Raw genomic sequence first — 27,791 nt, forward strand, 5'->3', positions numbered from 1 at the left:
GATCAAATTTTTATTCTATTTGTCATGTGTTTAATGCTTATTGTTTTACTAGTTACCAGAAATAAAATTTCACACTACTGTGAACTAAATAATTTAGATAGACAATTGCTTGCATGCTAATGCTGTCATAATCCGTTAGTAGGAAAAGCTCAGGTAATGCCATGGAATGTTGCGCTGGTTTCGCAGATCAATGCGGACCCAAAACATAGCTTGAGTTCTCGCATCAGCATCATCAACTCTCAGAAATCAGTCTGTGTTTTCAGATTAGGATATGGCTTTTACTTTTTGTGCATTACCGACAGTACACGTCAGCAGCCAATGAGCTTTCGCTCTGGGAACAAAGGGTAGTAAAAGGCGGCGGGGGCTCCTAGGAAAACACCGCGGGAGCGGGGTCTTGGGCGGATTTCGGCGGAGGAGGGGCGGATTTCGGCGGAGGAGGCTGGGCCGGGAGGTCGCGCGGGATGCGCCGTGTTGTCATGGGGACGGCGCGTGCGCCTGCGCCTGCGCGGCGGAAGGCGGGGGCGGCGATGACGCGCAGGGCGGGCCGAGAGGTTCGCTAGTCGGCGCCCGATCGAGCGGCGGGAGCAGCGCGGTCGTCGGTGCAGGTGAGCGGCAGCGAGGGCCCCGGACCCGGGAGGTCCGGGAAGCTGCTCGGGGCACCGGTGGGCCCCGCCGGCACCCCCACCCGCACTCGGCCCTCCTTGGTCGCGTCCTCAGCGGCGTCGGGACGGCCCGGGCGGGGACCGACCGGAGGCGACAACGGTTAGCGGCTGAGCGGCGGCTCTTGGAGGGGGCGGGGAGGGTGTGTGCACAGGAACTGTCCCTGGAGGTCTGGTGACTCAGCTCTCCTTTGAGGATTTCCTTCTAATACCGGGAGGAGGGAGGCTGTGGACGTGGAAAGTTTCCAGTTTCCGAAGTGCAGTTATGGAGCCGTGGAGTGTGTGGGAGCGTCTGTTGTATTCGTCCTGACAGACACAGCGGCGTTTTCCCCTTAGGTAGATTAGAAAGTGTAGGGTTTGAAATTCTTAACATGCCCGCATTACACCAAGAACAATGGTTAAGAACGAAAGTTACCTTAAAATACCTGCTGGCGTGGTAAATAGTCATGCTTTTTCAGTGTCAAGGTGATACGTTAAACAGATTTGTACACTCATTTTCTCGTTTTAAGGCAGAGGACAAACTGAAAATCTTCATTTCCATCCTGTAAACAGCTTAGTTCCTTAAACTTTTAGGTCTTACGAGGTACATGGCTATTACTGACCCATGGTGTACGCCAGGAAATAAGGAAGTGGAATGACTCAAAAGTTTCAGTAAACAATCACTCCATTATAACAAGAGTTACTTAACTTTGGAAGCAGACTGTAGCTATGGGCTGTAACCATTAAAGAGGATTTAAAAATCATGAACGAGAAGGGCCTGATTAGCAATTAAATGTACTTTTTAATTAAACAGTCCCATAAAATGAGCATGACACCATTTCCCAATGTTTTTGCCAGATCTGATGATAATTGTTCATCAACTAGAATGTGTGGCCATGTCTTTTAACCATTGCGAAGATTTCAAATGTATCTCTGTTCTAACACATCATTGCTTTTGGTTTTTCTTGCATTTGGGTCATCAGAACACAGTATTGATTCCAGATCTCAACTATCAGTGGGTTCTGTCAGTACTATTTGTTAATTTTTTTGTTTCTCTGGTCAAATATAATATCTTTAATAACTTGAGTGGTTTAGGATGATGGTGAGAAAGTATCTATTTTTGTTCCTCGTTTAGAGAGAATTTTCGTTTAGGCTTATAAATATTAAATAGAACAATCAGTGTAGTTGTTTTTTTTAAACTGCCTACTTTAATGGTTCCTGCTGATCACCTTTCGTACATGTTTTCCACAGTTGGCCTCTGTAAACATGCACAGTAAATCTGGAATACAAGTAAAGCCGTGGAAGAAAACTAACACCCTCTTAGTGAGATTGGTGGTTGGGGCTTGTCTAAAAATGCCACAGGACCAAGTTCTTCCTGTGCACTGAAGAATCTTGTTTCTCCTACTAAATAGAAATATGTTGTTTATTCACCCGATTCTCAGGTTTGAAGAACTTCGGCTAGAAGGATATCATCTAAAACCTCAGTGTATGTGGTGAGGTCCTTCACTGTAAGCCTGTAACACACCAGCTGGTCTTACATGCATCCCCTTCCCCTTTAGTTTTCTTCTCTGCAACTGTGGCCAAAAGAGGAAAATTCTAGATTTTTATTATGCTCAGCAACAACAACCTTAGTTTTTCCAAAATATCACTTCCCTCGTTTGAACTGTGAGTAGGTCAGAGGCCCAAGGAAGCAACACCATATTGCTTGGTTTTGAGGGATAAGTAGAAAAATCTTATCAACCTAGAAGTTACTTCTTCAGTCACTAATTTTTCCAAATGATGCTAAACAACCAACCAGCCAAACAAACAAAAACCCTACGATGCCTACAGGAACAGTAGGATTGCTGAGAACAACAGCACAGCAGTGAAATGCAGCATACTCTGTTTGTCCCACCCAAAGTGACTGTCCTTTCTACAAGGCACCAGTTCTACAGATAAAATTTTTGTAGTTCTTTTCATTGTTGTCTTTATGTTTTGAAGAGATTGTGGTATGACCCAAATCATTAGAAAAAAGTCTTTGCAACAGACACACCTTTGGGTGACATTTTCTAAAGCCTACTGGTGCATTGGGCTATTCATAAGACATGATGGAGTATTAGGGTTTCAGCCACTGTGTGGTAGCCCAGTCCTGCTTGAGGGGCTGATTGTTGAAAGCACCAATTCTTTTCAAGGAATAAGAACAGCAGAGCAACTGCTGTGGAGGTTGCAGTCAAACTCCTCGGATATTGAGGACTTGGGGTGCTGATTTGACTCTGAGAGCCTTCAGGGGCCTTGGGTATCGTGCCATCACTCCGAATGGGAGGCCAAGAAGCAGAGTTCTGTGACTTAGTCGGCACATGATGGTTTAATAGGAATTGTAAGGGATTAAAATGAGAACTCTTGACTGGTGTAATATTTTCAGAATTCTCTCAATTCACTTGGCCATTGTAAAATTCCAGTCAAGGGTAGTTTCACGGTCCTGCACAAAGAGCTCAATACTTTTGACACTTGGAATCAGATGAGAGACTCAGCCCCTGTGACTGGGGGTGGAGAGAAGTAGAGGAAGCTGGGGAACGACTTTTGGCAAACTGTTCTGTACCCTGGAATCAATGCCAGATTCAATCTCACTTTTTGGGATACAGTACAGATTACATAGGTGGATTAGTAATTGGCTTTGCTGTAGAAATAGTAATTAAATGACCCACTTCTTGCTTGAAAGGGATTGGTTTGTTCTTCCAGTTGTGGTGTGGAAGATAAATGCCTATGATTTCATCCACTGATTTTGTTGGATTTTTCTAGCACTGTTGCTTATGTAAAACTAACAAAACGCGGGGACAGAGAGAGGCTGGAAGCAGTCTTGATCCTGCAAACGGGGGGGGGGGGGGGTCATTGAAGGCCCAGTTCTGTCCCTCTCTTGCCAGCACCCCTTCCTTCTCTTGTCAGCAGCGGGAGGAGTTTTATATGGAGCTGGGGAGCTGGGGCTGCATGGGGTGGGTGCATGAGTGGATGTGTAGAAGGCTAGGGTTGCTGAGTGAAGGAGAAAGGTTGTGGTAGCTGTCCTGGGCTGCCTTCTAGACTGTCAGTCGATTCTGGTTAGAAGGGACTTCTTTCTAAAGGAAGATTGTGAGAGCAGAATATCTGTAAACATCTGTTTGGTATAGGTAGAAAAAGGTTAGCTGGCTATACCAAGGAGAAACAAGGTGAGAACGGTGAGGGGGACCAGCAGGAGGCAGAGTGGCAAACTCAAATCAGTCTAGAGAAGTGAGCTTGTTCCTGGAGGGAGGGGCCAGAACAAAGGGATATCCCTGGCTCAAGCTGAAAGTAGATCAAAGTTCAGAGACCTAAAGGGAAGAGAAGTTTCAGCAAAGGTTAATCAATGAGTATATGTTTTGTTCACCAAGGAGAAAACTATTCAGTCAGTTGTTAATATGGAAAACAGAAACAAAGCACAGCTGGGGCCAGTGACTGGCCTAAAGCAAGAGTGCAAGCATCCCATCATAATGCAGAGGACGTTTCTTTACTGTGACGGCACGCATGCAGGGATGGGAGAGGCTTTCTCATAGCTGTTTATGAAGGTCAGCTAGCCGCTCCACTGCTGCCCTGCGCCACCACCCACCCCCATTTGGTGCATCTCTGTCAGTTTTGTACACTGTAATAGACTGGGAAGACAAGTAGCGTTTTGCTGAGGTTTGAGTATTTCTGTCAAATTATGGAACTTGAGGATGTTATAGGAACACTTGATTTATAAGCCATCATGCTGATACAAAATTTGTTATTTCCACCAGGTGAGAATAAGAGCACTACCACATTTTTTGAGCCAACTTTGAAGCAAGCTTTATTATAAATACTAGCTAGGACAATGGACACTGGCCATGTCCATACCTGGGATTCCCAGAGAATGACCACAAATTACAATAGTCAGGTGCCTATAAAGGCAAAACCCACAAACCCACAGGGCTACGACATACTTCCCATCTTCATCCAGTGGGGGTAAGCATACATCCTGCCTACACACTTCCCACCTATGTGTGATCAAGAAAGTTGGGCAACCAATCTTGTTTACAAAAGTGAAAATAAGTGGCTTGTTCCAGGAACAGAAGCCCCCAGCATTCCGAGAAGTTGTCTGTCCTTGGGCAAGTAGGGCTTACAAGTTAGAGGCATTTTTGTTTGCACAGTAATTTAAACTTACAACTTTAGCCTTCAGAAACTTTCAGAGGAGAGAAGGGACTGAAAATCTGCTTTAAAAATATGCCCCAAACTCCCAAATCTGGGGAAAGGAAATGACAGTCAAGGAATCCTGTACACAGCAAATTGGAGCAAATCAGAAGTATCAAATGAAGAAATTAGAGAGAGCTGCAAGAGAAGAACAACTCATCCTGTAAAGGGTCTTGGTAGGGCTAAGGGCAGAGTTTTCAGCAGAACTTATGCAGGCCCATGAAGAGTGTTGATATATCCAAAGTTTGATAATCCTTCTGCAAAGTGTTGTATGTAGCAGAACTGCCCTTCATAGACAAAGCAGCTGTAGTGCCCTAGAAAAAATGGTGGAGAGAGTTTCCTACCAGGTTGGCCCTTTAACAGCTGCTAAAAGGAGTCTAACAAATGACCTCTGGTAGGGGATGTTCACCAGCAAAACATGACAGCACAGAGCTCATTTGTAAAAGGTAAGTGTGGGGCCTGGGAGGTGACTCAGCTGGCAAAGGCTTTTGCCTCGCAATCCTAACAAGCTGAGTTTGATTCCTATACCATGGTGGAAGGAGAGGTCACAGTCCTGAAAATGGTTACCTCCTCACACAGGCCATCAGCTGTTTAAAGCCTCATGGTAACCACAAAGAGGGTTATAGAAAGGAAGTGAGAACAATTGAGAAGTGCATAGCTTCACACGTACACACAAATGAGAGAATGCTGAGAAGAGAGGAGAGAGAGGCAAAATGCTACAAGACAGTCAACAACAAAATGTTGGTAAGGAAGTTACAGGTACATAAAGACTAAATTGCTAAGCAGAAGACACAAAAAAATTAATGAATGGAAAAAGTCAGCTGTCTACACTGTACATGAGATGCTATAGAAACATGGGCTGAAAGCGGTGGTACAGGAATAAATGGTAAGCCAAGTAAACTATTAGCTGGCTCGTTTTTCTCCTCAGTGAATAAAAGTGTATTCATTGATCAGCCTTTGCTGAAGCTTCTTTTTCCTCTAGGCCAGTGGTTCTTAGCCTTCCTGCTACTGCGATTCCTACCCATTAATACAGTTTCTCATGTTGTGGTGACCCAAACCATAGAATTATTTTGTTGCTACTTCATAACTAATTTTGCTACTGATATGAATCATAATGTAAATATCTGATATGTAGGATATCTGATGTATGATGCCCGTGAAAGGATCTTTTGAATCCAAGGGGGTTGCATCCCATAGGTTGAGAACTATTGCTCCAGGCCTTTGATGTCTTTCAGCATGAGCCAAGGTATAGCCCTTCTTTCTGACCCCTCCCTCCAAGTGCAGTAATTTGACAGAAGTACTCAAACCTTGGTACAATATTACTTGTCCTTCCCAGTTTAGAGACTATTATTTTTTCTTCTTTTGGTTTTTTGAGACAGGGTTTCATTGTGTAGCTTTGGCTGTCCTAGAACTCATTCTGTAGACTAGGCTGGTCTCGAATTCACAAAGATCTGGTTGCCTCTGCCTCCTGAGTGCTGGGATTAGATATTAGTATATGGTAAGTTGAGCATGTTTCGTGTGGTAAGCATAGGATTAGTGGTTCTCAACCTGTGGATCATGACCCTTTTGGAAGTCAAAAGACCCTTTTACAGGGGATCGCATATTAGATATTCTGCATGTCAGATATTTACATTACAATTCATACAGTAGCAAAATTACATTTATGAAGTAGCAATGAAAATAGTTTTATGGTTGGGGGTCCCCACAACATAAGAAACTGTATTAAATGTTGTAGCATTAGGAAGGTTGAGAATCGCTGGCATAGGACACTCAAGAAGCAAAGGTGTGGTGCTGTAATGCTAAAAGCACCCACTCAGAAAGCAAACACTTACAACCTCAAATTCTTAAACTACATAAAGCAGATAGGGACAAAGGAGAAACAGCAGCATAATGGACTTTCTTATGAGAGCTCTGATTGTGGAGAGGACATCCAAATGGAGCATTAGCAAGACAGCAAGGGACTTGAGCAATATTGTAGACCAAATGGACCTAAAGACATTAGCAGGACATTCCATCCACTTCATAGAAGACACTTTTAAGTGCATGTACAGCATACTCCTAAGAAAGATCACCTATGAGGTCATTACATCTTAACAGTTCTAAGAATGTATCAAGCATCTTTTTGACCACAGGGAAAAGTAGAAACCAAAATATACTCATGAATACTTTTTAGGGTAAAAGAAATTGAAGGGGAAACTAAAAAATATCAGTGACAAAAATAAAATACAATGGATTCAAACTTGAACAGTTACAGGCAGTTGTAAACTGTCAACATTGGTGCTGGGAACTGATCCTCTACAAGAGGAGTGTGTGCTCTTAACCACCCAGATATCTCTCTAGCCCCCAGATCTGTGTACATGCCCATAAGTGCAGATTCTATACTTAAAATTTGTTAAAGGGTGAAGAGTGGGAAGAGTAACCAGAATGCACTGTGTGACGTTGTCAGAGATTGAAATTTAATAGAAAATGCTGATTCTAAAATTCACACTAAACTAAAATGGATGTAGAATAACCATAGAATCTTAAAAAAAAATAGTGTGGGGAAATTCTTACTCAAAACAGTACAAAGGTATAGTAATTAAAACTGGTACTGGTTAAAATAAACCAGTAGAATAGGAGCCAGGCACGATGATATACTTAAACATCAGTTGACCTTGAACTAGGCCAAGGCAATTCAGTAAGAAAAACCTAGCCTTTTCCAAAGACAGTGCCAGAGCCGACATCTTGATGTCCAAATAGAAAAGAATTAAATTGCATCACTGCTTTATCTGTGTACAAAAACTATTCAAAATAGATAAAAGATGCAAATATTATAGCCAAATCTGTTAAATTATTAGACAAAAACTGTTTCAGTGACCATGAGTTAGTTTTTTTTATGTTGCATTTAATGCACAAATAGAGGGAAACACATTTAACTTTATCAAAGCAAAATACTTCTGTGCTACAAAGGGTGCTCAAAATGAAAGACAATCTAAAGAATGAAAGGAAAGTACTTGGAAATCATATCTGATAGGAGTATGTGGTGTGTCTGAATATATCTGCTCCTCCAAAATTCATTGTTTAAACCTCTAAGTGGGTGTTTGGGACGGAGATTTTGAGGGCTCTGCTGTTATGAGTGGCACCTAGTACCCTTTCAGTGGAGACTCTAGAGCTGTCTTGTCCCTTCTTCCATGTGAAGACACAATGAAAAGTTGCTGTCTGTGGCACAGGACATGACATTTCATCAAATTCTTAGACTTCCCAGTGTGCAGATAGATTTGTATTTATAAGCCAACCAGCTCCATTGATTTTTTTTTTTTTTTTTGGTAACCTGAATGGATTAAAAACCTAATTTCTAGAATATAAGCAGAACAGTTACCATTAAAAAATAATGATCCAGTTAAATAAACAAGCAGTGGATTTGAATGGGCATCTTCACAGCCAGAAGATGTAGATGTAGTAAGGTCTGCAAGTGGCCAAGTGGCCAAGCACAGGACAGAATGCCAGCATTGTCAGATGTTAGAGAAATGAAATTCCAACCACAGTGAGATGCTGTTTCACTCCCAGAGTGGCTGTCAGGACCACAGACTGTAGCAGTGAGGAAATGGAGAAATTAGAGTTCTGAGCGTATAAAAATAGTGTAATCCTTTTAGAAACCAGTTTGATAGTTTACAAAAAAGTTAAATGTAGGGTTACCGTATTGATTTAGAAGTTATGTTCTTAGCTATGTATATCAAAAGAATTAAAGACATACCTTTATGTAAAAACTTCTAAATCATATATATATATGCATATATATATATATAATTTACAAGTAATGCAAAAGAGTGCTAGCATTATTAACAGCATTATTTTTATGGCCCCAAGGTACAGATCAGAATGAATAAACGTAAAGTGGTAAACAATGTAATGTATTCAGCCTTAAAAGGATAAAAGCACTGATAGATGCCACAACATTGATGAACCTTTAAAATACCATACAGTATGAAAGAAGCCAGACATAAAAGGCCATTCAGTCTATAATCCTAGTTAAAATGCCCACATCAGGTAAGTCCCATTCACTTTGGCATGTATGTTATTGTCCTTATTCAGCTCAGGTTTAAGAGGTCATGTTGGTGAGACTTTATGGGTGTAGCTTCTGACATTCTAGGGTACACAATCTTACAGCAAACTCCCTGATCTCTGGCTCTTATAATCTTTCCACCCCATCTGCAATGTTCCCTGAGCCTTAGGTGCAGGAGTGTTTTGTAGATGTATCCATTGGGACTGGTCCCCCACAACTCTGCATTTTGATTGGTTGTGGTTTTCTGTATTGGTCTCCATTTGTTACAAAAAGAATTTTCCTTGATGAGGGCTGAAGACTACATTTTAGACCCCCCCCCCCAACTCTGCATTTTAATTGGTTGTGGTTATCTGTATTCATCGCCCATCTCTTACAAAAGGAAGTTTCCTTGATGAATGGTGAATACTACACTTTAAGGACAGATATTTAGAATATAGTTAAGGATTGTGCTGGTTTAGTAAAACAGTGATTGTAGGTTCTCCTCTAGTATCCATGACTTTACTAGCTCTGAGTAGTTAGCTAGCTTTCCAGTACCAGGTTCCCTTCTTGTTGAGCAGGTCTTAAGGCCCAGTTAGAGAGTGGTTGGTTACCGACAAGGAATGTGTGCTACTGCTGCACCTGTAGTGTTATTGTGGGTAGTGGTTGTTGGTGTGGTTCATAGGCATCAGAGCTGGATAGGACTGATAGTTGCCTTCCTCCTTTGGAAGCTTGTATGATGCCCTCTGGTATCATAAAAGATGGTCCTCAGGGAAGAGGCATTCAGGTAAGTTCCAACTCAGGAATCTCTGGGCCCTGTTTCTGGAATGCATGTTATCGTCAGCAGTAGGAACATATTTTCCATCTCTATGGGGCAACCAAGGGTAGTAGCAATAGGCTATATGTTTTGGGAGTCTCTTAGCTGTCTTAATTAGGATTTCTGTTGCTGTGAAGAGACACCATGGCTATGGCAACTCTTATAAAGGAAAAGTATTTAATTGGGGTGGCAGTTTACAGTTTCAGAAGTTCAGTCCATTATCATCATGGTGGGACATGGTGGCACGCAGGCAGACATGGTGCTGGAGAAGGAGCTGAGAGTCCTACATCTTGATCCACAGGGAACAGGCAGTGAACTGTTTCACTGGTGTAGCTTGAGTATAGGAGACTTCAAAGCTTACCCCCACAGTGACACGCTTCCTCCTTCAAGGCCACACCTCCTAATAGTGCCACTCCCTATGGGGGGGCATTTTCTTTCAAACTATCACAACAGCCCTGGCTAATAACTCAAAGAGGACTTCTCATGTCTGTTATTGGGGTTTTTGTTTTAATAAGTAGCCACTACTAAGACCAAGAGAGTGTACCACAGAAGCAAGCTGCCTGCTGATAGTTTTATTCTGTGGCTTGTGAGGTGCTGCTTGATAGACATGGCAGAGCTTCACCAGTGAGTGTTTATTAACGCATGTCACATTTTAGAATTTACTGCAAAGCCACAGGAAAGGGTTTTGGGTGACGTGCTCCAACATGATTGATGGCTTTCTGCTCAACATAGCAGGCTAAGCTGCATGAGTCTTCTCCCTGTGATGCAGAATGCTACAGAAGCAGGTCTTGTGGGCTGGTTGGAGAGGGTGCTGGCCTCAGCACAGCTGGGTGGCTCTTCACACCTCTGGCTGCCCTTGCTGAGCATGAGGCCTCCAGCCTTCTGTCAGTAGGACATCGTTTAAGGTTCAGCTGGTTTGAAGAGCAGGAGATAAGGAATGGATTTGGAAGTGGGAAGTTGATAAACTGGCTCAGTAATTGCCAAATTTTTTTAACAATTAGGATACATTCTCTCTATTTGGTTAAGTGGAAGTCTTGGGTATTTATCTCAGAATATCTAAACAAAATGTAAAATATGTGTCTTTTTATTTCAGTGTTAAATGTTTCAGAGAATTTTATTTTAAATTGTTGCAAAAAAAGAGCTTACGGTAGCTTAAAAAAAATTGAACAGTATAGAAATGTTAAGAATGAAAGGTAATAGTTTCCTTCTTGTATATGTTTCCCAAGATAAAACCACTGCTTAAAAAAAAAAAAATAAGACAGATGGCGCATGTTGGTCTTTCCACGTACATATGTGTATTCTCCCAGTGCTCTTTTACATGAGACATTGCACACTGTTTGCTCTCATTGTTAGAAGTAATGTATCTTGTGAAAGGTCATTTCCTGACCCTGGTTTTGCTGAGGAGCACTGTGTCAGCTAAGCATAAGCCAGGCCTCTTGTGAAGTGATGGCAGCTTTACTTGTAAAGTTTAAAGTCCGTGATGAATGTAGTTTGGTAGCTGTGGGAACAGAGACAGAGTTTGGTAACAACTGTTAAGTCTGTTAACAACTATGATATGCCTTAAATAGTCCTGTGGTTTTGGCTTTTGAAGTTATATGTTTATTGTATTAAACAGTTGTCCATGTTTATGTGCATGTTGCTGGCTGTGCACACTGTAAATTTCTGTGACATTTGAAGATGTTTTTTTTTTCCCTTTAGAAAAAACCTGCAAAAATGTCTCTTTATCCATCTCTTGAAGATTTGAAGGTAGACAAAGTAATTCAGGTATGTTTGCTTTCAGTTTTAAAAATTATTTCATAACGTGTTCACTTATGAAATGAAATGGGAACGCCCAGCCTGATTTTAGATTTCTTTATAGATGTATTTCTGAACATTGTTGCCCACTGTTGAATTATTAGGTCTTTGTCTCTCTTTTGTCTTTTGCACTTTGTCCTTTCCTAACACACTGTGGTTGGGCGTCTGCCCTGTGTGCCTGTTTTCTCCTTTCTAGTTGTGTTACTGCATTGAGTTTGTACTTCTGACCTCAACTGTTGAGTTGTTTCTTCCATAATGTAGTCGTACGTCTGTTTAGGTCTATTGTAGACTAAAACGTTACAAGAAGACTAGAAATTTTTTATTATTTCTCTATATCCATCAGCCCTGGATAAACAAAACTGTGTGTGTGTGTGTGTGTGTGTGTGTGTGTGTGTGTTTACCCCAGACAGGTGAGTGCAGACTCCTATGAGACCAGAAGAGATCTCCCTGGGAGCTGGAGTTGTGTGTGTGTGTGTGTGTGTGTGTGTGTTTACCCCAGACAGGTGAGTGCAGACTCCTATGAGACCAGAAGAGATCTCCCTGGGAGCTGGAGTTGGAGGTGGTTGTGTACTGCCAGGCTCCTGTGCTGGGAACAGAACTTGGGTCTGCTTCAAGAGCACTGTACTTCTCTACCTTAACTTCTGAGCCACCACTCCAGCCAGATAGTATTTCTTTAAAATTTGTTTTACAATCTTCAGAGGGCTTAATTTTCTTAGTACAGTTTAAATTGCATATAACTCATGTAAGTTGGAGTGTATAATATGCATATCCGCCTTAGATAGTCGTAGTTTTATGTAAAGTTGGTGCAGTTTTCTTGATACCGTCCTCAGGTGAAAGGAGAGGAATAGAGTAGAAATAGCAGCTCAGCTGTCCTAGGGACTGACCTCGTGGCACTGGGTGAGGAGATTGCTCCGTAGACAGTTCTCCAGGAAGGCTATTAAAATGTGGCTTTTAGCATCTGAAGTGTGCAGTTGAGCTGCCCAGGAGAGATGATTTAAGCTGTGAGCAGCGTGCTCCGTCATTTTAAATGTATGCCATTTCTTTCTGTAGTGTTCAGTTTCCCCCCTCTGGTAATTTTCACAAAGTTCATCTAAACATGTACTTTTTTCAAAAAGCTTTTATCTGAAATACCCTAAAACAATATTACATTAAGGGTTAGCACACAGATTACAAAGAATGATCTTTGTCCACGTTTTTCTTAATGGCTATGTATGGAATTGAACTTAAATTAACCACAGTTGGCTTTTAGTAGAGCATTTTCACTTTGAAAATACAGAAGGCAGTTGATGCTGGTGGATGTTTTCCTGTAAAGTAAAAGACTTCAGTTTATGTCAGCTGACCCTTTTAAGAGAAGCAGGTTCCTTTAGAGTTCCTTCAATGTTCAGAGCAGAGAGCTAGCTGCTGGGAGACGGAACAGGGCCAGGTGGAGGTGGGGTATATCTCTTCTGTTCCTACTAGATTTCAAACATTTCTAGTCCAGCCTCTTAGACTAGTTCTGCTTCGTCATCTAGGTGGGTGACTGGTGTGTTTTTTATCTTGAGATGCTCTGGCAAGAAGTTACAGAGGAGTGTAACACTCTTTCTTGTCATCTGGCTCTTTGCACCTCAGCAGTGAACTGCCAGTTCATATTTTGTAAGTGATTTTATAGTAGCCATTACGCCAAGGCTTTCAGCACTACATGATCAATCCTAGAACCCTTTTCAGTTCCAAACTCTTTAACAGCTTATGCTTGTCTGATATGCATGAAGCCCTGGATTCAGTCCATCCCCAACATTAAACTGAGCAGAGTGGCACATGACTATAATCCCAGCACTTGGGAGGTGGAGGCATGAGAATCAAGAGCTGATGGTAATACAGTATTCAGCTAAATGGGGAATTTGAGGCTAGCCTGGGCTACATTAAACTTTGTCTCAAATACCAAAAGAGAAAGCACATACAGTTGATTTATTTGCAGGAGACTGCTAAGCACTGACTATAAATAACATGTATCATATAAATAAGTGGTGTCATTCAGTTTTTAAGGTACTCCTAAATTTTTTTATTTATAGGTTTCCTTTGGAAAATAAATGGTTGCTGAAGTATTTAAAATGAAACTTGGAGTAAAACTTCAGTTGTTCATTTCTTTGGGAAGTTCTAGATTTAACTTATAAATCATACAAGAAAGATACGTATTTTTGATACTGATAGAATTTTCTTTTCCAGGCTCAGACTGCCTTCTCTGCCAGCCCTGCCACCCAAGCAGTTTTGGTGGATGTTTCTGCTGCTTTCCCTCCAGATGGAAGTAGGTTCATACTTTGGGCTCATTTTCTTTGGACAGAAATACATACAAAGCCTTTTTTTCCCCTCTGAAATTCAGAACCTAGGATTTTGACATGTTATATGAATTTGTGATTAATGATTTAGTAGCAATAAGGAAAAATGGTTTACTAAAGAACTGACCTGTATAATCAAGAGCTGTGAGTATGAAGGTGTGTTTTAGGGCATAAATTGTATTTTACTTGGACTCATAGGCCTTAACATCGTCTGTTCATTAACGGGAAAGCACTCTTGCATGGGAGCTAAGCTTTCCTGACCGCTGTAGCAGCTCGCAGACACTCTGAGCTGCTTCATTTCACCTTTGCCAGGGAGCTTGGGAAGCTTCTGACTAGCTCCCATTGGGTCTCACATCAGATCTAAGAGTTACTCTCCAGACTCCATACTGATTCAGGGGCTTCAGGACAGTGCTATAAGACATTGGGATACAAAGTCAATGGTCAATTCTTAAGTTTCTGTGGCCTTTCATCTTCTGCGTGGCCATCTAACATTATTCTTTGGAGTGAATCTACTCTGAAGTCAAAGTAGATCATAGGAAAAGATTTTAGAAGTAGCACACTTCTAAAAATGTTAAATGTTGTTAATGTTTAAAAATTCTGTTTGCGTGACTTCATTGGACTATGGCTGCCATTCTTAAAGTGGTAGGAAACTGAGTAAATTCACAAGCTTTGCCTTTTTCTCCTGTTAGGTAAGAGGAACCGTCGTCACATCTCATAGCAGTTGTGACAGTGAATACTTGGGTTGTTCTGAACAGAAGAACTCATGCCATAATCCCCAAATTTCTATTGCATAGGGTTATCTTAAGAAACAGAAAGGACAAGATCATTTATTTAGAAAAATAATTTTTACCTTTGAGTAGTCACCCCTCTGTATCCTCTATTTCTGTCTAAATTTTTATCTGTACTGTGAACATGCAACAGCCATTAGCGTTGGGTGATTGTGTATGATAGTATACAGCAAGGGGTCACAAGGTGACAGCAGGGTTTGCACAGGTCTGCTGATGGCTAGAAGGCCTTCTTTTCTTTCTGCTTATTTCAACTTTAAGTCTTGCTGTCTAGCCCTGGCTGGTCTCACATCTGTGGCAGTCCTCCCGCTTCTGCCACATGAGTAGAACTCTGGCTTGTAGCCATCCCTACCAGCCAGCTTCAGACCATGTTAAATGAGGGACTTGAACACCTGCAGATTATGAACCCAGTGCTTTGGCCACAAAAGGATGACTGCATAGGAAAGCCCAGACTATCTCAGATGTATTTATATTTTAGGGCTTTCACATTAAACATTTTATGGATTCTTTTCATTCTAATCATGGCAGAGAAGGAGAGATGTCTTTCCATTTTATAGATCTTTTAAATGTGTCTAAATCTTTGTACCTTAAATGTGATTTTTTTTTATAAAACACAGTAAGTCCATAGTAAGTTATTATTTTGAATATTCTGCCAATGCCTTTTTCCTCATTTGTTTATATTAGATCTCTATCCTAAACTGTATCCAGAGCTCTCCCAATACATGGGATTGACTTTAAATGAAGAAGATATATGTACAAATATGCCCATGGTCTCTGGAGCACCAACTCAAGGGGTATGTACAGTATAATTTTGAATTCTATAAAATGCTCTTTATATGTAGATGTAAACTCTTTCATAGGGAACTTACATATTTAGAACATTAGTGTTGACGTCTCAGATTTTAGATTTTTCTTTTGTTTGTTTGTTTTTGGAGACAGGGTTTCTCTGTGTAGCCCTAGATGTCCTAGAACTTACTCTATAGACCAGGCTGGCCTTGCAGAGATCTACCTGCCTCTGCCTCCTGAATGCTGAGATTAAAAGCATGCACCACCACGCCCAGCCTGATTTTAGATTTCTTTATAGATGTATTTCTGAACATTGTTGCCCACTGTTGAATTATTAGGTCTTTGTCTCTTGTCTTTTGCACTTTGTCCTTTCCTAACACACTGTGGTTGAGTGTCTGCCCTGTGTGCCTGTTTTCTCCTTTCTAGTTGTGTTACTGCATTGAGTTTGTACTTCTGACCTCAACTGTTGAGTTGTTTCTTCCATATCTCAGCAATTCCTATTCAAACAGTATTGCAGTGCGGATAGTTAGCCATGTGAAGTTCATATCTGCCATATTATTTTGCTCACAATTTTATTATTCCTCTTATAATTAGAAGCCAAGCTTCTTGTAATTAGACTGAGGTGCTAGGCTTACATATAACATATAGCACTTGATATGATTATAGTTACATACTTCATGACGGAATCTACTTCTCTTCTTTTGCCATAATGCCACTGTTTAATACAGTACGTAGCATTTATTTATTGAAATTTCAATATTTATTGAAAACTTACTTGTATTAGTCAGGATCCAGTGGAAAACAGAGTATTTCAACTGAGGTAATTTTAAGAAATTAGATAGTCAGAGATTTCCAAAGGAAAAAGTAGAACCAGTTAGAACTGCAGGGAGCCAGCTGCTGTCCTGGGATAGAGTGGACAAGGTGCTTAGGGTGGAGTCTGCTGCAGCTTTGACCTTGGGAAGTGTTTCTGGTGGCTGCAGCCCCTTGAGGGGTTGGGTGAGTTGGTAAGAGATGGCTCAGTACCTCTCTTGCAGAGGAGCTCCAGAGAATCTGACGACCTCTCTGGCTCCCTTGGGCAGCCACACAAGTGGCAAATACTTAGAGATGTACATATAGATACATTATATAAAAGTAAATCTTTAAAAGGAGGTATGGAGAAACAAAGGTTAACTGCTATATTTATAGAAAATTTATCTTCTCACATTGAAAAAACCCCAATTATAGGTATTATTTAATGCTGAGGCTCCAGTTAGTGTGTCTGACCTCCTTTGCCCCAGGTCTGCATTCTTTGTTCCTTTTAATGTAATGAGCACACCAGGGCCCCCTCCATGTGTACATTTCTGGCCTGGAAGGTAACCTGAAGTTTCCTTTAGAAGTATCTGCATGTATAAGGCTCTTTAGTGTGCTCGTTTCTTTTTCTATCATTTTGTTATATTTAATTTGTTCTGGAGATTTCTATTAACTCTTCCATGTAGTGACTGATTCATTTCACATACCATATATTTTTTGTTTTTGTGTTCCATCTAGTTCTCTCGCCCAGCTTTATAAAAATTATGTACATTGAAAGTGTACAACGTATTACGTATCAATTTGTGTACGTTGTGAAATGGTTCCACAATCAAGCCAATGAATATATCTACCCCCCTAGAGTTATAACTTTTAGTATGTAGTTATAACACTAGCAAGTTCAGTTACATGGTTTTAACAGCATGGTTACTGTGCTGTTCATTAGAGCCCAGAATTACTTTATCGTTGAAAGTCTGTGTATCTCCCCATTTCTCCTCTGCCCACCCCTTACCCCCACAAGTGTCCTTCTGCTCTCTACTTCTGAGACTCTGTATTTATTGTTTCCATTTTAAGAGCAGACTATACTGTCATTCTGTCTCTGACTTACTTCCTTTAGTGTAAGCCCTCCAGGATCATCCATACTGTCCAAATGCCCATGGTTTTATGGCTGGAGTAATATGCCATTGTGTATTTACAACAACATTTTCTTTATTCATTTATCTATTGACAGACGCTTGTTTCTAAGCTTTGGTCACTATGAATAATGCTGCAGTGAACATGGGAATGAGGTATCATTGGGATATAATGATTTTATTTCCCTTTTGATATTTGCCCAGAAGTGGGATTGTTTGACCTATGGCAAATGTGTTTTCATTTTATGAGGATCCTCCATACGGTTTTTCAAAATGCTTATATTAAGTACATTTGGTGTATGACAGTGCACAAAAGTTTACCAACACATCTGTCTTTTTGGTAGATACATTGTGAGGTGGTAATGTCATCTTCTGGTTTTGACTTATATCTGCTAATGATAAATGATCCCTTTCACATACCTGTGAGCCATTAGTTATCTTTGGGAAAATGTCCTATGTAGGCTTTTTGCCTATTTTTTAATTACTTGCTTTTTTGCTGTTGAGTTTTGAGTTCTTTATACATCTGGATATTTGCCCCTTAATACATGATTTGTAGATAACTTCTCCATTCCCATGGGTTGCTCTCAATTTGCTGAATGCCTCTTTTGCTGTGAAGAACTTGTTTTGAGGCAGGGTCTTTGTAGATCATGGTGGCCTTGAACTTAGAGATATACCTACCTCTGTTAGGATCAAAGGTGTACACCACCATGCCTGGTCCCAGCTGTGAAGAACCTTTTCAAGTTTGATGTAGTCTTACATACATATTTTTGCTTATGCTTCTGGTGTGAAAAATTTTTTAAAAAATCATTGTCAAGATTAGTCAAAGAGATTTGTCTTGCATTTTCAGCAGATCTGAACAGTTAAGCCTTTTGAATCCATTTGGAGTTGGTTTGTATGTCTGGTATAAGGTCAGCCCCAGTTCCACTGCCCTGCATTGGACGCTTCAGTTTTCCCAGTCCCATTGTACATGCATGACAACTTTGTCTTGAGCAGTTTAATATAAATGTTTCATTCCTGACCTAAGTCCTTGATCATATTAAGTTTATTTTTAAATTGGTAATTTTATGATTATACCACAGAAACTTTCTGGAAAATACATGTTACAGAAATCCTGAGTGACCTCTTGGTTCTAGGAAAATATGTTCAAAATGAAGGTGAACAAGCGTAGTTGTTGGTGACAGGGATATTTTCTGAGAAATGGTTCGTGTGTTGCTTTTTTTTTTTTTTTTTTTTGGTTTTTCGAGACAGGGTTTCTCTTTGTAGTTTTGGTGCCTGTCCTGGATCTCACTCTGTAGACCAGGCTGGCCTCGAACTCACAGAGATCCACCTGGCTCTGCCTCTCAAGTGCTGGGATTAAAGGTGTGCACCACCGCCACCTGGCTCGTGTTGCTTTCAATGCTGTGGCAGCTTCATGTAGTGTATTTACCCAGTCTGAGGTCATATGACCTCATTGGACAATGCAGTCTTTAGAGACTGCTGACACTTAAGTGTTCTCTGATTGAGGTAGTTCGGCAGCAGATGATGATTCATACACAAGAGTGCCAGTTGAGTTAAAATAGCAAGCCTGGAGCAAAGTCCCTGAGTCTTCTCTATCCAATTATAATGGAGTAAACTACTAGAGGAACGAAGAAATGAAAACCAGTGCCATTATTGTAGAAATCAACTTCACTGCAGGGTCTTATTTTTGGAGCAATATTTCTAAGAACTAGAACTGAGCATGCTCCAGTTTTCTGTCGATTACTTTCAGGGAAAGTGCTTCTAGACACTGACAGATTATGTATTGTTCCAGCAGTTGGTAGCAAGACCATCCAGTGTGAACTATATGGTAGCACCTGTGACAGGCAACGATGCTGGAATTCGAAGAGCAGAAATTAAGCAAGGGATTCGTGAAGTCATTCTGTGTAAGGATCAAGATGGAAAAATTGGGCTCAGACTTAAGTCAATAGATAATGTAAGTATTTGTATTTCCGAAATATTAATATCAGACAATTAGAAATGAAAATAGTTTGGCTAGCTAGTTGTAACAACACATCTAAATCTACTGACTTAATTTTTCACTTCCAAGTGGAGACAGCCTGTGCTGGAACTTGTAAGCAGTTCACCATGAATGAGCTTTTCTTTTTGATTCTCTTTACTGAAATGAATGATGTCACTAGCTTTACATAAACCCTATGACAGAGTTTGTATGGTAGAATTCTGAGTTGGTATAGGGCCGCATATGTGAAAGTAATGGAAAAATTGACAGTGAGAATTGGGTGTGCATTTTTAAACTACATGATAATTATTTAATTTGTGAGATGGTTTTGCAAAGTTGGTTGTTCTTTCTGTCTATAAAATTTTAACTTGATGACCATTTGTGAACAAGTTCTTTTAATTCAGGCAGTGAATCCCCTTGGCACACTAAACACATGAAACCAGGTTTCCCAGATACATTTTAAAATGTTACAGACATGGTGGGTCTCATAAACCTCAATTTATGATTTTCTTTTTCTTTTTTTTTTGGTTTTTCGAGACAGGGTTTCTCTGTGTAGCTTTGCGCCTTTTCCTGGAATTCACTTGGTAGCCCAGGCTGGCCTCGAACTCACAGAGATCCGCCTGGCTCTGCCTCCCGAGTGCTGGGATTAAAGGCGTGCGCCACCACCGCCCGGCCTTCTTTTTCTTTTTATAGTCAGTATCTTTCTGGATTCTGTTTCAGTCTTAAGACTCCTTAGCTCAGTGAGTCCAACTTTCTGCAGACAAAATAAGTATGGCACACTGTGGAGGTGAATGATGCTGATCTTGGCAGGAAATGCCAGCACCACCTTTCTACTCAACGGGCTGAGAGCATGATTGTGTGTAGCCCTCAATACATGCCCATTGTGCTTGTTGTAAAGCCTTGACCTCACTGGTGTTCTCCTCTTGCGTGCCTGCAGGATACTGTAGCAGAGATTCTCCGGATCCTTTGGCATCATTCTAGTTTGTGTATTGGGGCGCTGCCTGTTCATAGCACCTCATGGCACAAATCATGTCTGCCCATCTTAGATTGTAGGGAAGGCCTAGCCTTATAGATGTGTCTGCACATCCCTAGCTTTCCTTTTACGTTTGTCCATTTGGTTCAACATCTGATTGAATTTACATAAGTATGAATGTCTGTGTGAGTTAGTTGTTAGAGGTACCCTTCTGAATTTCATAATGGATTATAAGCATTCATGTTATAGTTAACATGTTTATCTTTTTAGCCTGTTTAATCCCAGCTGTATTGATATTTTAAGAGATGAGAAAAGTGGTCTTTGAACTAAAAACATGGAATTATTACCCCAGACTATCATTTATTTTTAAAATTTATTTAATTTTATGTTTTGAGTGTTGGCTGCATGTATGTGTGTGCACCACATACACGCTTGGTACCCTTAGAGCTCACAAAGTGATACCAGATCCCCAGGAACTGGAGTTAGACATGGTTGTGAGCCACCATCCTGGTGCTGGGAACTGAACCCGAGTCCTCTTGTATATATACTTAAGCAGGAAAACAACTCACCAGACATGCAGTGCTTGGTGTGATCAGAACCTGCTGTGTAGAGGTTTGCATTGGGCAAAGTTGCCTGTTCCTGTCACTAGACTCTATGCAGGGTGATGTGACCAAGGATGCTCAGGTAGGTCCCGACTGAGATCTGTTTATTTTGATTTGTTTTGGGGGTATTATTGCTTTAATATAGTTAGATTTCTTTTTTTTTTTTTTTTTGGTTTTTCGAGACAGGGTTTCTCTGTGTAGCTTTGTGCCTTTCCTGGGACTCACTTGGTAGCCCAGGCTGGCCTTGAACTCACAGATATCCGCCTGGCTCTGCCTCCTGAGTGCTGGGATTAAAGGCGTGCGCCACCACCGCCCAACTAGTTTTGTTTCTTTTTAAGAAATGACTTGACAGTCATACAGTCCTAGGAGTATTTGTCATCAGCCGCTTCCTCAGCCATAGCAGTGGAAAATGATAACTTCTTTTCTTCTTATCTAGGGTGTATTTGTTCAGCTAGTCCAGGCTAATTCCCCAGCCTCCTTGGTTGGTCTGAGATTTGGGGACCAAGTGCTCCAGATCAATGGCGACAACTGTGCGGGTTGGAGCTCTGATAAGGCACACAAGGTGCTCAAGCAGGCATTTGGAGAGAAGATCACCATGACCATCCGTGATAGGTGAGCTGCGACCCAACAGTGAAAATGGAGATTCAAGTACAACAAGATTGGTTTTCATTTCAGTGTTCTGTAAATACAGCTTTCTACTTTCGCTTTTTTTTTTTTTTTAAAGAAAATGTTGATTCATTACAGTCATGGAGTTGCTGCAGTTGTGTGCTACAGGTTTTTCTAACATAGATTCTTTTTATAGAATTCTGCTTTTGCATATATTCTTTATCGCACTTTATGGGAATCTGTCCGCTAGGCAGTGATTTTCCTGTTTGTCTCTTTAGAAAGGATATATATGCTGGAGGAGTAACTGACACAGTAAAGAAGCCGTAGGGGTCATTCGGCAGCCCACTGCTTAAGCATCCTTACCAGGGCCCTTTGTCACGAGGACTGAAATAGACACAGAGTTCCCAAGAACTCAGTTTTGAAACCAAATCTGGTCTCTGGGGTGGTTGTGCAATTAAGTAAAAGAGGATGAATCGTTCTGCATGGTGGGTAGTCTATTTTTATCTTAAAGTGACATTGGTCTAAAAATTTTTATTAAATTCCTAAATATATCAAAAATTAAAAATGGAAAAGTCTTATAATTTTTTTTTAAGTCTGTAAGCAGAATTTCATAAAGTTGGACCAGAGATGGTTAAGAGTACACACTGTTCCCAGAGGACCCAAGTTGGGAAGGGTACAACTGCCTATAACTCCAGCTCCAGGGGCTCCGACACCTTGTTTCTTCATAGGCACCTGCACTCACATGCACAGACCCACCTATGTCATTTTTTAAAAAAATGTTAATTTTGCAAATAAAAAAAAAATCACATGTTGAAATTAGCCAGATCCAAAGACTGTAAGTCTCAGTGAATCTCTATACAGAGTAGTTATTTAGAACAGAAGCTGTGGAGCTTCACATTGGATTTTATATTTTCACTGTGGAATATATTTTCTGACACTTACCCACCACCATAAATAAATCCATGAGAGTTAGAACTAGTAAAAACAATTTCTTATATTTGTTTGTAACTCATGTTCACTACCTGAATTCAGTCCTTTCTCATGCCCTAATATTTACTCTTCCTTGTTCTTTTTCTGTTATGTCATGTGGGCCTTTGTTAATATAAATATATATATTTCACTGCCTAGGTCCTTCATATAAAGAATGTGCCTATTTCCTAAGATTTTGTTACTTTGAGTAATAGTATAAGTCCATTTTTCTTGCAACTTTTATGAATGCATTTTTCTTTAGAGCTGAATACTAGTCATACATATTCACATACACACACACACACACACACACACACACACACACACACACACACACATAAATTTTACCCACTTACTGTTGATGAACATCTAGGTTAATTCTAGTTCGTTGCTATAGTGAATAAGTAGCACAGAGTACAGGGCACACGTATTTGCAGTAGGGTATGAAGTCTCTGGGTGTATGCCCAGGAGTGAAGTAGTGGGATCATGCGGTAGTTCTATTTTTAATTGCTGGAGAAACTTCCAAACTTATCTCCACAATTGGTATATTAATTTGCAGACAGACACACAGATCCCATTTTGATAATAGCCATTCTGACAAGTTAGCTAATATATTCCAAAGTAGTTCTAATTTGCATTTCATTGGTGGCTAGTAATACTGAACTTTTTTTTTGAGACAGGTTTGTGTAGCCCTGACTGGAACTCTCTCTGAAGATCAGGCTGGCCTGGAACTCACAGAGATCCACCTGCCTCTGCCTCCCGAGTACTGGGATTAACGGCATGCACACCGCTGCCTGGCTTGTGGTCCATTTTTATTTTTGCACCAAGTGAAAGAATCTAATTTCATCCGTCCGCGTCATTTCTTGATTAGTCTTCTCATTATGTTTTTGCCTCCATTGCCAAAAATTACATGGGCATAACTTTACCACCTTATTTATGGGCCCTCTTTCTGTTCCATTGGTCTTCTGTCTGTTTTAATGCCAGCACTACTAGACTTTATGACTATAGCTATGGTATGATCTGTGGTTGAGTATTGTAAAGCCCCAATAAGTGTTCTTCTTAGGATTGCTTTGGCTATTTAAGGTTCCAAATGAATTCTTGAGGGTTTTTTTTTTTTTTTTTCCTAAAACTTTGAAAATCTGATATCAGAATTTTGATAGGTATTGCATTAAATGTGTAAATTAATTTTGGTGTAATATAGCTATTTTTACAATATTCTGCCAATCCAGTTGCATGGATTTTCCATCATCAACTATCTTCTGTGATTTCCTTTTTCAGTATCTTGAAGTTTGTACTGGAAGAGGTCTTTCACTTCTTAAATAATTTTAAATATTTTGCATAAGAGAAGTTTTTTATAAGTGGGACCAATAGGAAGGTACAGCTGCAGAATTTCATAACGTGAACAAATCAGGTGGCCTTAAAATCTTAAGTAACACTATGGCAGAGTTGCAGAACATCAGCATGGATTACACTGCATGGCAGCATCTGAGACAGATACTCATGGCCTTTGTAATAGTAGTTTGTGCCTCCCTTACAGTCAAGCTTGAAGAATCCTTTCACTGCTTCTCTGGTGGCTTTTTTGTTTTTGTTTCTGTTTTTTGTTTTGTTTTGTTTTTTTCAATTTCTTACCACAAATTAGAGCAGACAGCTTTGTCCAAAATCCCAGCACTTGCGAAGATTGGATTGCGTATAATGAGACCCTGTCTCAAACCAATAAAGCTGGCATGATGGTTCAGTGGGTGAGGCATTCACAACCAGGCCTGATGACCTGAGTTTGAGTCTCAGAACTCATGTGGTGGACAGAACTGACTCCTGCAACCCATATACATGCACCTGTGCACATACAATCAATAAATACAGTGTTTTAAAATTTAAATGCCCTAAGATCAGTTGGCTCCCAGAAGTATTGAAGGTATTCAGTGATTTAGTTTAAAGCCATCTCGTTGTTAATGCAAAGTATGGTGAACTGTAAAGAAAAATGTATTGATATATTGATAACTCCACAAAGCACTCTGTTCTGTTTTCTCAAACTTTTAACAGAAGGATATCTTGATTAGCAAGTCAGTCAAATCATGAGACACGGGGGGGGGGGGGGGGGGGGGGGGGGGGGGAAGGCGAGGCTACTGAGGTGTCCCATGTATACAGTGTCAGAGTCATAGTAAATTATTAGAAACAGCACTTACTGTAACAAAATACCGAATTTAAAGCTTCAATTTAACCCAACCAACCCTTATGCTTATAGGCCCTTTGAACGGACAATTACTATGCATAAGGACAGCAGCGGGCATGTTGGTTTTATCTTTAAAAGTGGAAAAATCACATCCATAGTGAAAGATAGTTCTGCTGCCAGAAATGGCCTTCTCACTGATCATCACATCTGTGAGATCAACGGGCAGAATGTCATTGGCTTGAAGGTAAGGAATGCACTAGACCCTGGTTTAGAAAACATTTAGGTGGTATGACTTTGGTGGTGGCCTTCAAACACTGAAACTTGGTGGGAGATAAGTGTAGCAACTGGGGCCCTGGCCAGCAATGCTCTTGGACCATCACAGAAATAACTCTGGGATGTTACGTGGAATTGTCTGTCCCATACTGAGGTGGCTAAACTATGATTCCTGGCATCCCTCAAACTATAATTCTGTGGAAACATGGGCAGGGAAATTTTTAGACATTCGAATGGGTAAATGTCCAACTTTTTTCAGTCCAGAAATATAGAAAAGGAATGTCTTGGTATATATTAATACTTTGTTTTTATACATTTTGATCTGTAAAGTTTTTGTGGGCTTGTTTGTAGACAGGGTCTCTCTTAATAGCCCTGGCTGTCCTGGAACTCACTCTGTAGGCCATCCTGTTCTCTAAGTCTGAGAGATGTGCCTGCTTCTCAAAGGCATGTGAAACCATGCTCGGCTTATAAATTCTTGAATTAAGAGTATCTTAAGATCTAAAGGTTTTAAGTAAAACTTTAATTCATAAATTCTAGAATCAGTTGACTGTATATGGGGCAAGCTGTCCATTCTCAAGTAAGGAAAGGATTTTATTCAGTACCTTCAACTTTGTGACCACCTTAAAAAACATATGTCAGTAAAATTAAAATTCAGACATACTAGGGATTGTGACTCCAGAGATATATTAGCACGAGAACAGCAAATATAATGAGTTTTTTTTAACCTAACAATTACAGTTTCATGTTTATTAAATAAAGCCTCAGTGAAATTAAATTCTATTATGTTTCATTAGGACTCTCAGATTGCAGACATACTGTCAACAGCTGGGACTGTAGTTACCATTACAATCATGCCTGCTTTTCTCTTTGAACATATTATTAAGCGGTAAGTGGACAGCTCTACTTTATGCTTGTGGTCACCTGACATAAATGTAAACACTCCTTTCAGTCTGCAGTTCTGCTTTGTAGAAATCTAGTCATGGTGGTTGTGACGGGGATTTCTTGCCTGTGAGATATTAAGAGTGGTGGTTGCTGTTCTTCCCAGTGTCTCTCAGGAGGTAGAGAGGTGCATGATGCTTGCTCTCTGTCCTCTGGAACAGAGGAACGTAAAGTCCATGAGAGTTGACAAGGGCCAGCAAGGGGAGACTCTGTCCAGAGCTTTTCTGCTCCTATCTTCCTTATAGTTGTTACCATGGTATCTTGGAAACTCTTCATTCAAAATCCTGATACAGCACGTGAAAGTGAGATTTGGAAGATACATAAGCATAACTGTTGTAATGAAATCTTTGTCTATATTTTTGGCTTTTGGGTAGAATGCAGCTAGCTACCCTCAGGGGGGAAAAATAGGAAGAAAAAAGTAATAGTTGTTCTGTAGTCTTTTTTCTTTTTTAACTGTTGGTAGGTCCCTTTTCCCCCCTTTTCTTCTGACTCATCATAGCCTTGCTATTTTAATTAAACTGCCAGTCTTAATATAAAGGACTCACACTGTCTCTAGCATATCTACCCTGGTACAGATGTCTAGTCTTCCTGGACAGTCTCAGCCAACTCAGTTATCAGTTCCTTGGCTCTGGGCTCATTGAAAGACCTTTTTTCCCCTCAAGCTCATCAGTGATAATAGTGCTAAACTAGAATTGGGGTTGTCTTGGATTAACATGGCATTTTTGCAAGTAAGTCATCACTTATATAATGAGCGGCTCTCTTGTAGGATGGCACCAAGCATTATGAAAAGCCTGATGGATCACACCATTCCTGAGGTTTAAGAACCTGTACAACATACACAGCTGAACGTTTCCAGTTTTCTTCTTTGGCAACTTCTATATTTTGCATATGAAGCTTTCCCGGAGCCAGGGAGAATATGCTGCATGGGGACCTGTCTATCTTCCATCATGGCTGGAAACCTCAATCTATCTGATGTCTTCTGCAGATTTTAAGATAGGTGTAGCCTTATCCTGGTTTTACAGATGTGAAACTTACTGACTTTCCTAGAATTGTTTCTCTACTGGAAACCTGATGTTTTTATAAGCCATTGTGGTTAGGATGACTGGTGTAGTCTTAGCTGTGTGAGAACTGGTCACCTTTGTCCTAGATAAAGCACAGTGCTAGTCGTGTGCTTCAGTTCTGTGGCATACTTGGATTTTAGAACATCAGCATAGAACATTGAGGATGATTGCCTTTGATAGTTATTTTTTAAGTTTTCTCCATATGTGTGTAAAATTCCAGTTAATCAACACTGGTTTCATTCCACAAAAGCATTATACAGTGTGTGTAGTTTGCAAGAGACTATCATGATTGTCACTAAATTTTAACTACCTTCACTTACTATGCTTCAACTGTCGCCTTAACTACAGTAAGCATTTAGAATAAAAGCCAAAATAGAATAATTGCTGCCTTCTGAGACCTGAGATGTTAGCTCTCTATCTAGCTGGTAGATGCTAGCCCTGAGCAGCTTACTAGTAAAGCAGAGCTGCCTAGTTGTGTGGAGATTTTCTAGTCACTGCATAAAGGAAACGCCTCAAAGTTGCGTAATGCTTTCTGAAAAACAAATCGCTATATATTTCATGTAAAAGTTGTTATATAAACAGAACAAATCTTGGAGTTTCCTTTTCACTTGTAGATTATTAAGTGGGCAATATTTAATTTGGCATTTGAATCCTAACATTATGTAACTTAGCTACCTTGGGTAGTCTTAGAATGTTTCCCTAGCCATTTTAATTTGTTCCATTTTTCTGACTCTGTCCTCTAAACAAAAATGGCAATGACACTTTATCTTGATTTTTTTTCTTCTTCTTGGTTTATGCCTATCCTAGTATTTTATCTGATATTATCCTAGTAAATGTATAAAAATGTTAAACTTTTGTCTGTCTGTTATTCCTTCGGTCCTTTCACATCCACGGTCTGTGAGAACAGCCATAGATCTGTGTCTGGAAATACACTTGCTTGGGAGCCCTAGATGGCCAGAC

The 27,791-nt window shown here is 40.4% G+C and overlaps 1 protein-coding gene across 4 annotated transcripts; it reads left to right on the plus strand.

Moving 5' to 3' along the window:
- The first annotated feature begins 506 nt into the window (after nt 1-506).
- Nucleotides 507-27,682, plus strand: Sdcbp (syndecan binding protein). 4 transcript variants are annotated; one of them, XM_052714971.1, is made up of 9 exons: nt 507-605; nt 11,366-11,431; nt 13,664-13,742; nt 15,243-15,352; nt 19,053-19,214; nt 21,250-21,425; nt 24,631-24,802; nt 25,626-25,717; nt 26,537-27,682. In XM_052714971.1, exons 2-9 carry the CDS (start codon nt 11,381-11,383, stop codon nt 26,589-26,591), a joined length of 897 nt encoding a protein of 298 aa, XP_052570931.1. In that variant the 5' UTR covers nt 507-605; nt 11,366-11,380; the 3' UTR covers nt 26,592-27,682. The 4 variants fall into 4 exon arrangements, with proteins under 4 accessions (XP_052570931.1, XP_052570932.1, XP_052570933.1 ...); XM_052714972.1 differs by having other exon boundaries at nt 509-605; nt 19,056-19,214; XM_052714973.1 differs by lacking the exon at nt 507-605 and adding an exon at nt 635-762.
- The last annotated feature ends 109 nt before the right edge of the window (nt 27,683-27,791 follow it).

The sequence above is a fragment of the Peromyscus californicus genome, unplaced genomic scaffold, assembly GCF_007827085.1.
Source record: "Peromyscus californicus insignis strain IS unplaced genomic scaffold, ASM782708v3 Scaffold_5__1_contigs__length_169319896, whole genome shotgun sequence".
Classification (NCBI taxonomy): domain Eukaryota; kingdom Metazoa; phylum Chordata; class Mammalia; order Rodentia; family Cricetidae; genus Peromyscus; species Peromyscus californicus.

What these genes read in the sequence shown, in the direction of transcription:
- Sdcbp (XM_052714971.1), top strand. Translation starts at nt 11,381, where the DNA reads ATGTCTCTTTATCCATCTCTTGAAGATTTGAAGGTAGACAAAGTAATT. An exon ending in CTGGAGCACCAACTCAAGGG is followed by an intron (nt 15,353 to 19,052) that starts GTATGTACAGTA and finishes GTATTGTTCCAG; the next exon opens with CAGTTGGTAGCAAGACCATC. An exon ending in TTTGAACATATTATTAAGCG is followed by an intron (nt 25,718 to 26,536) that starts GTAAGTGGACAG and finishes GCTCTCTTGTAG; the next exon opens with GATGGCACCAAGCATTATGA.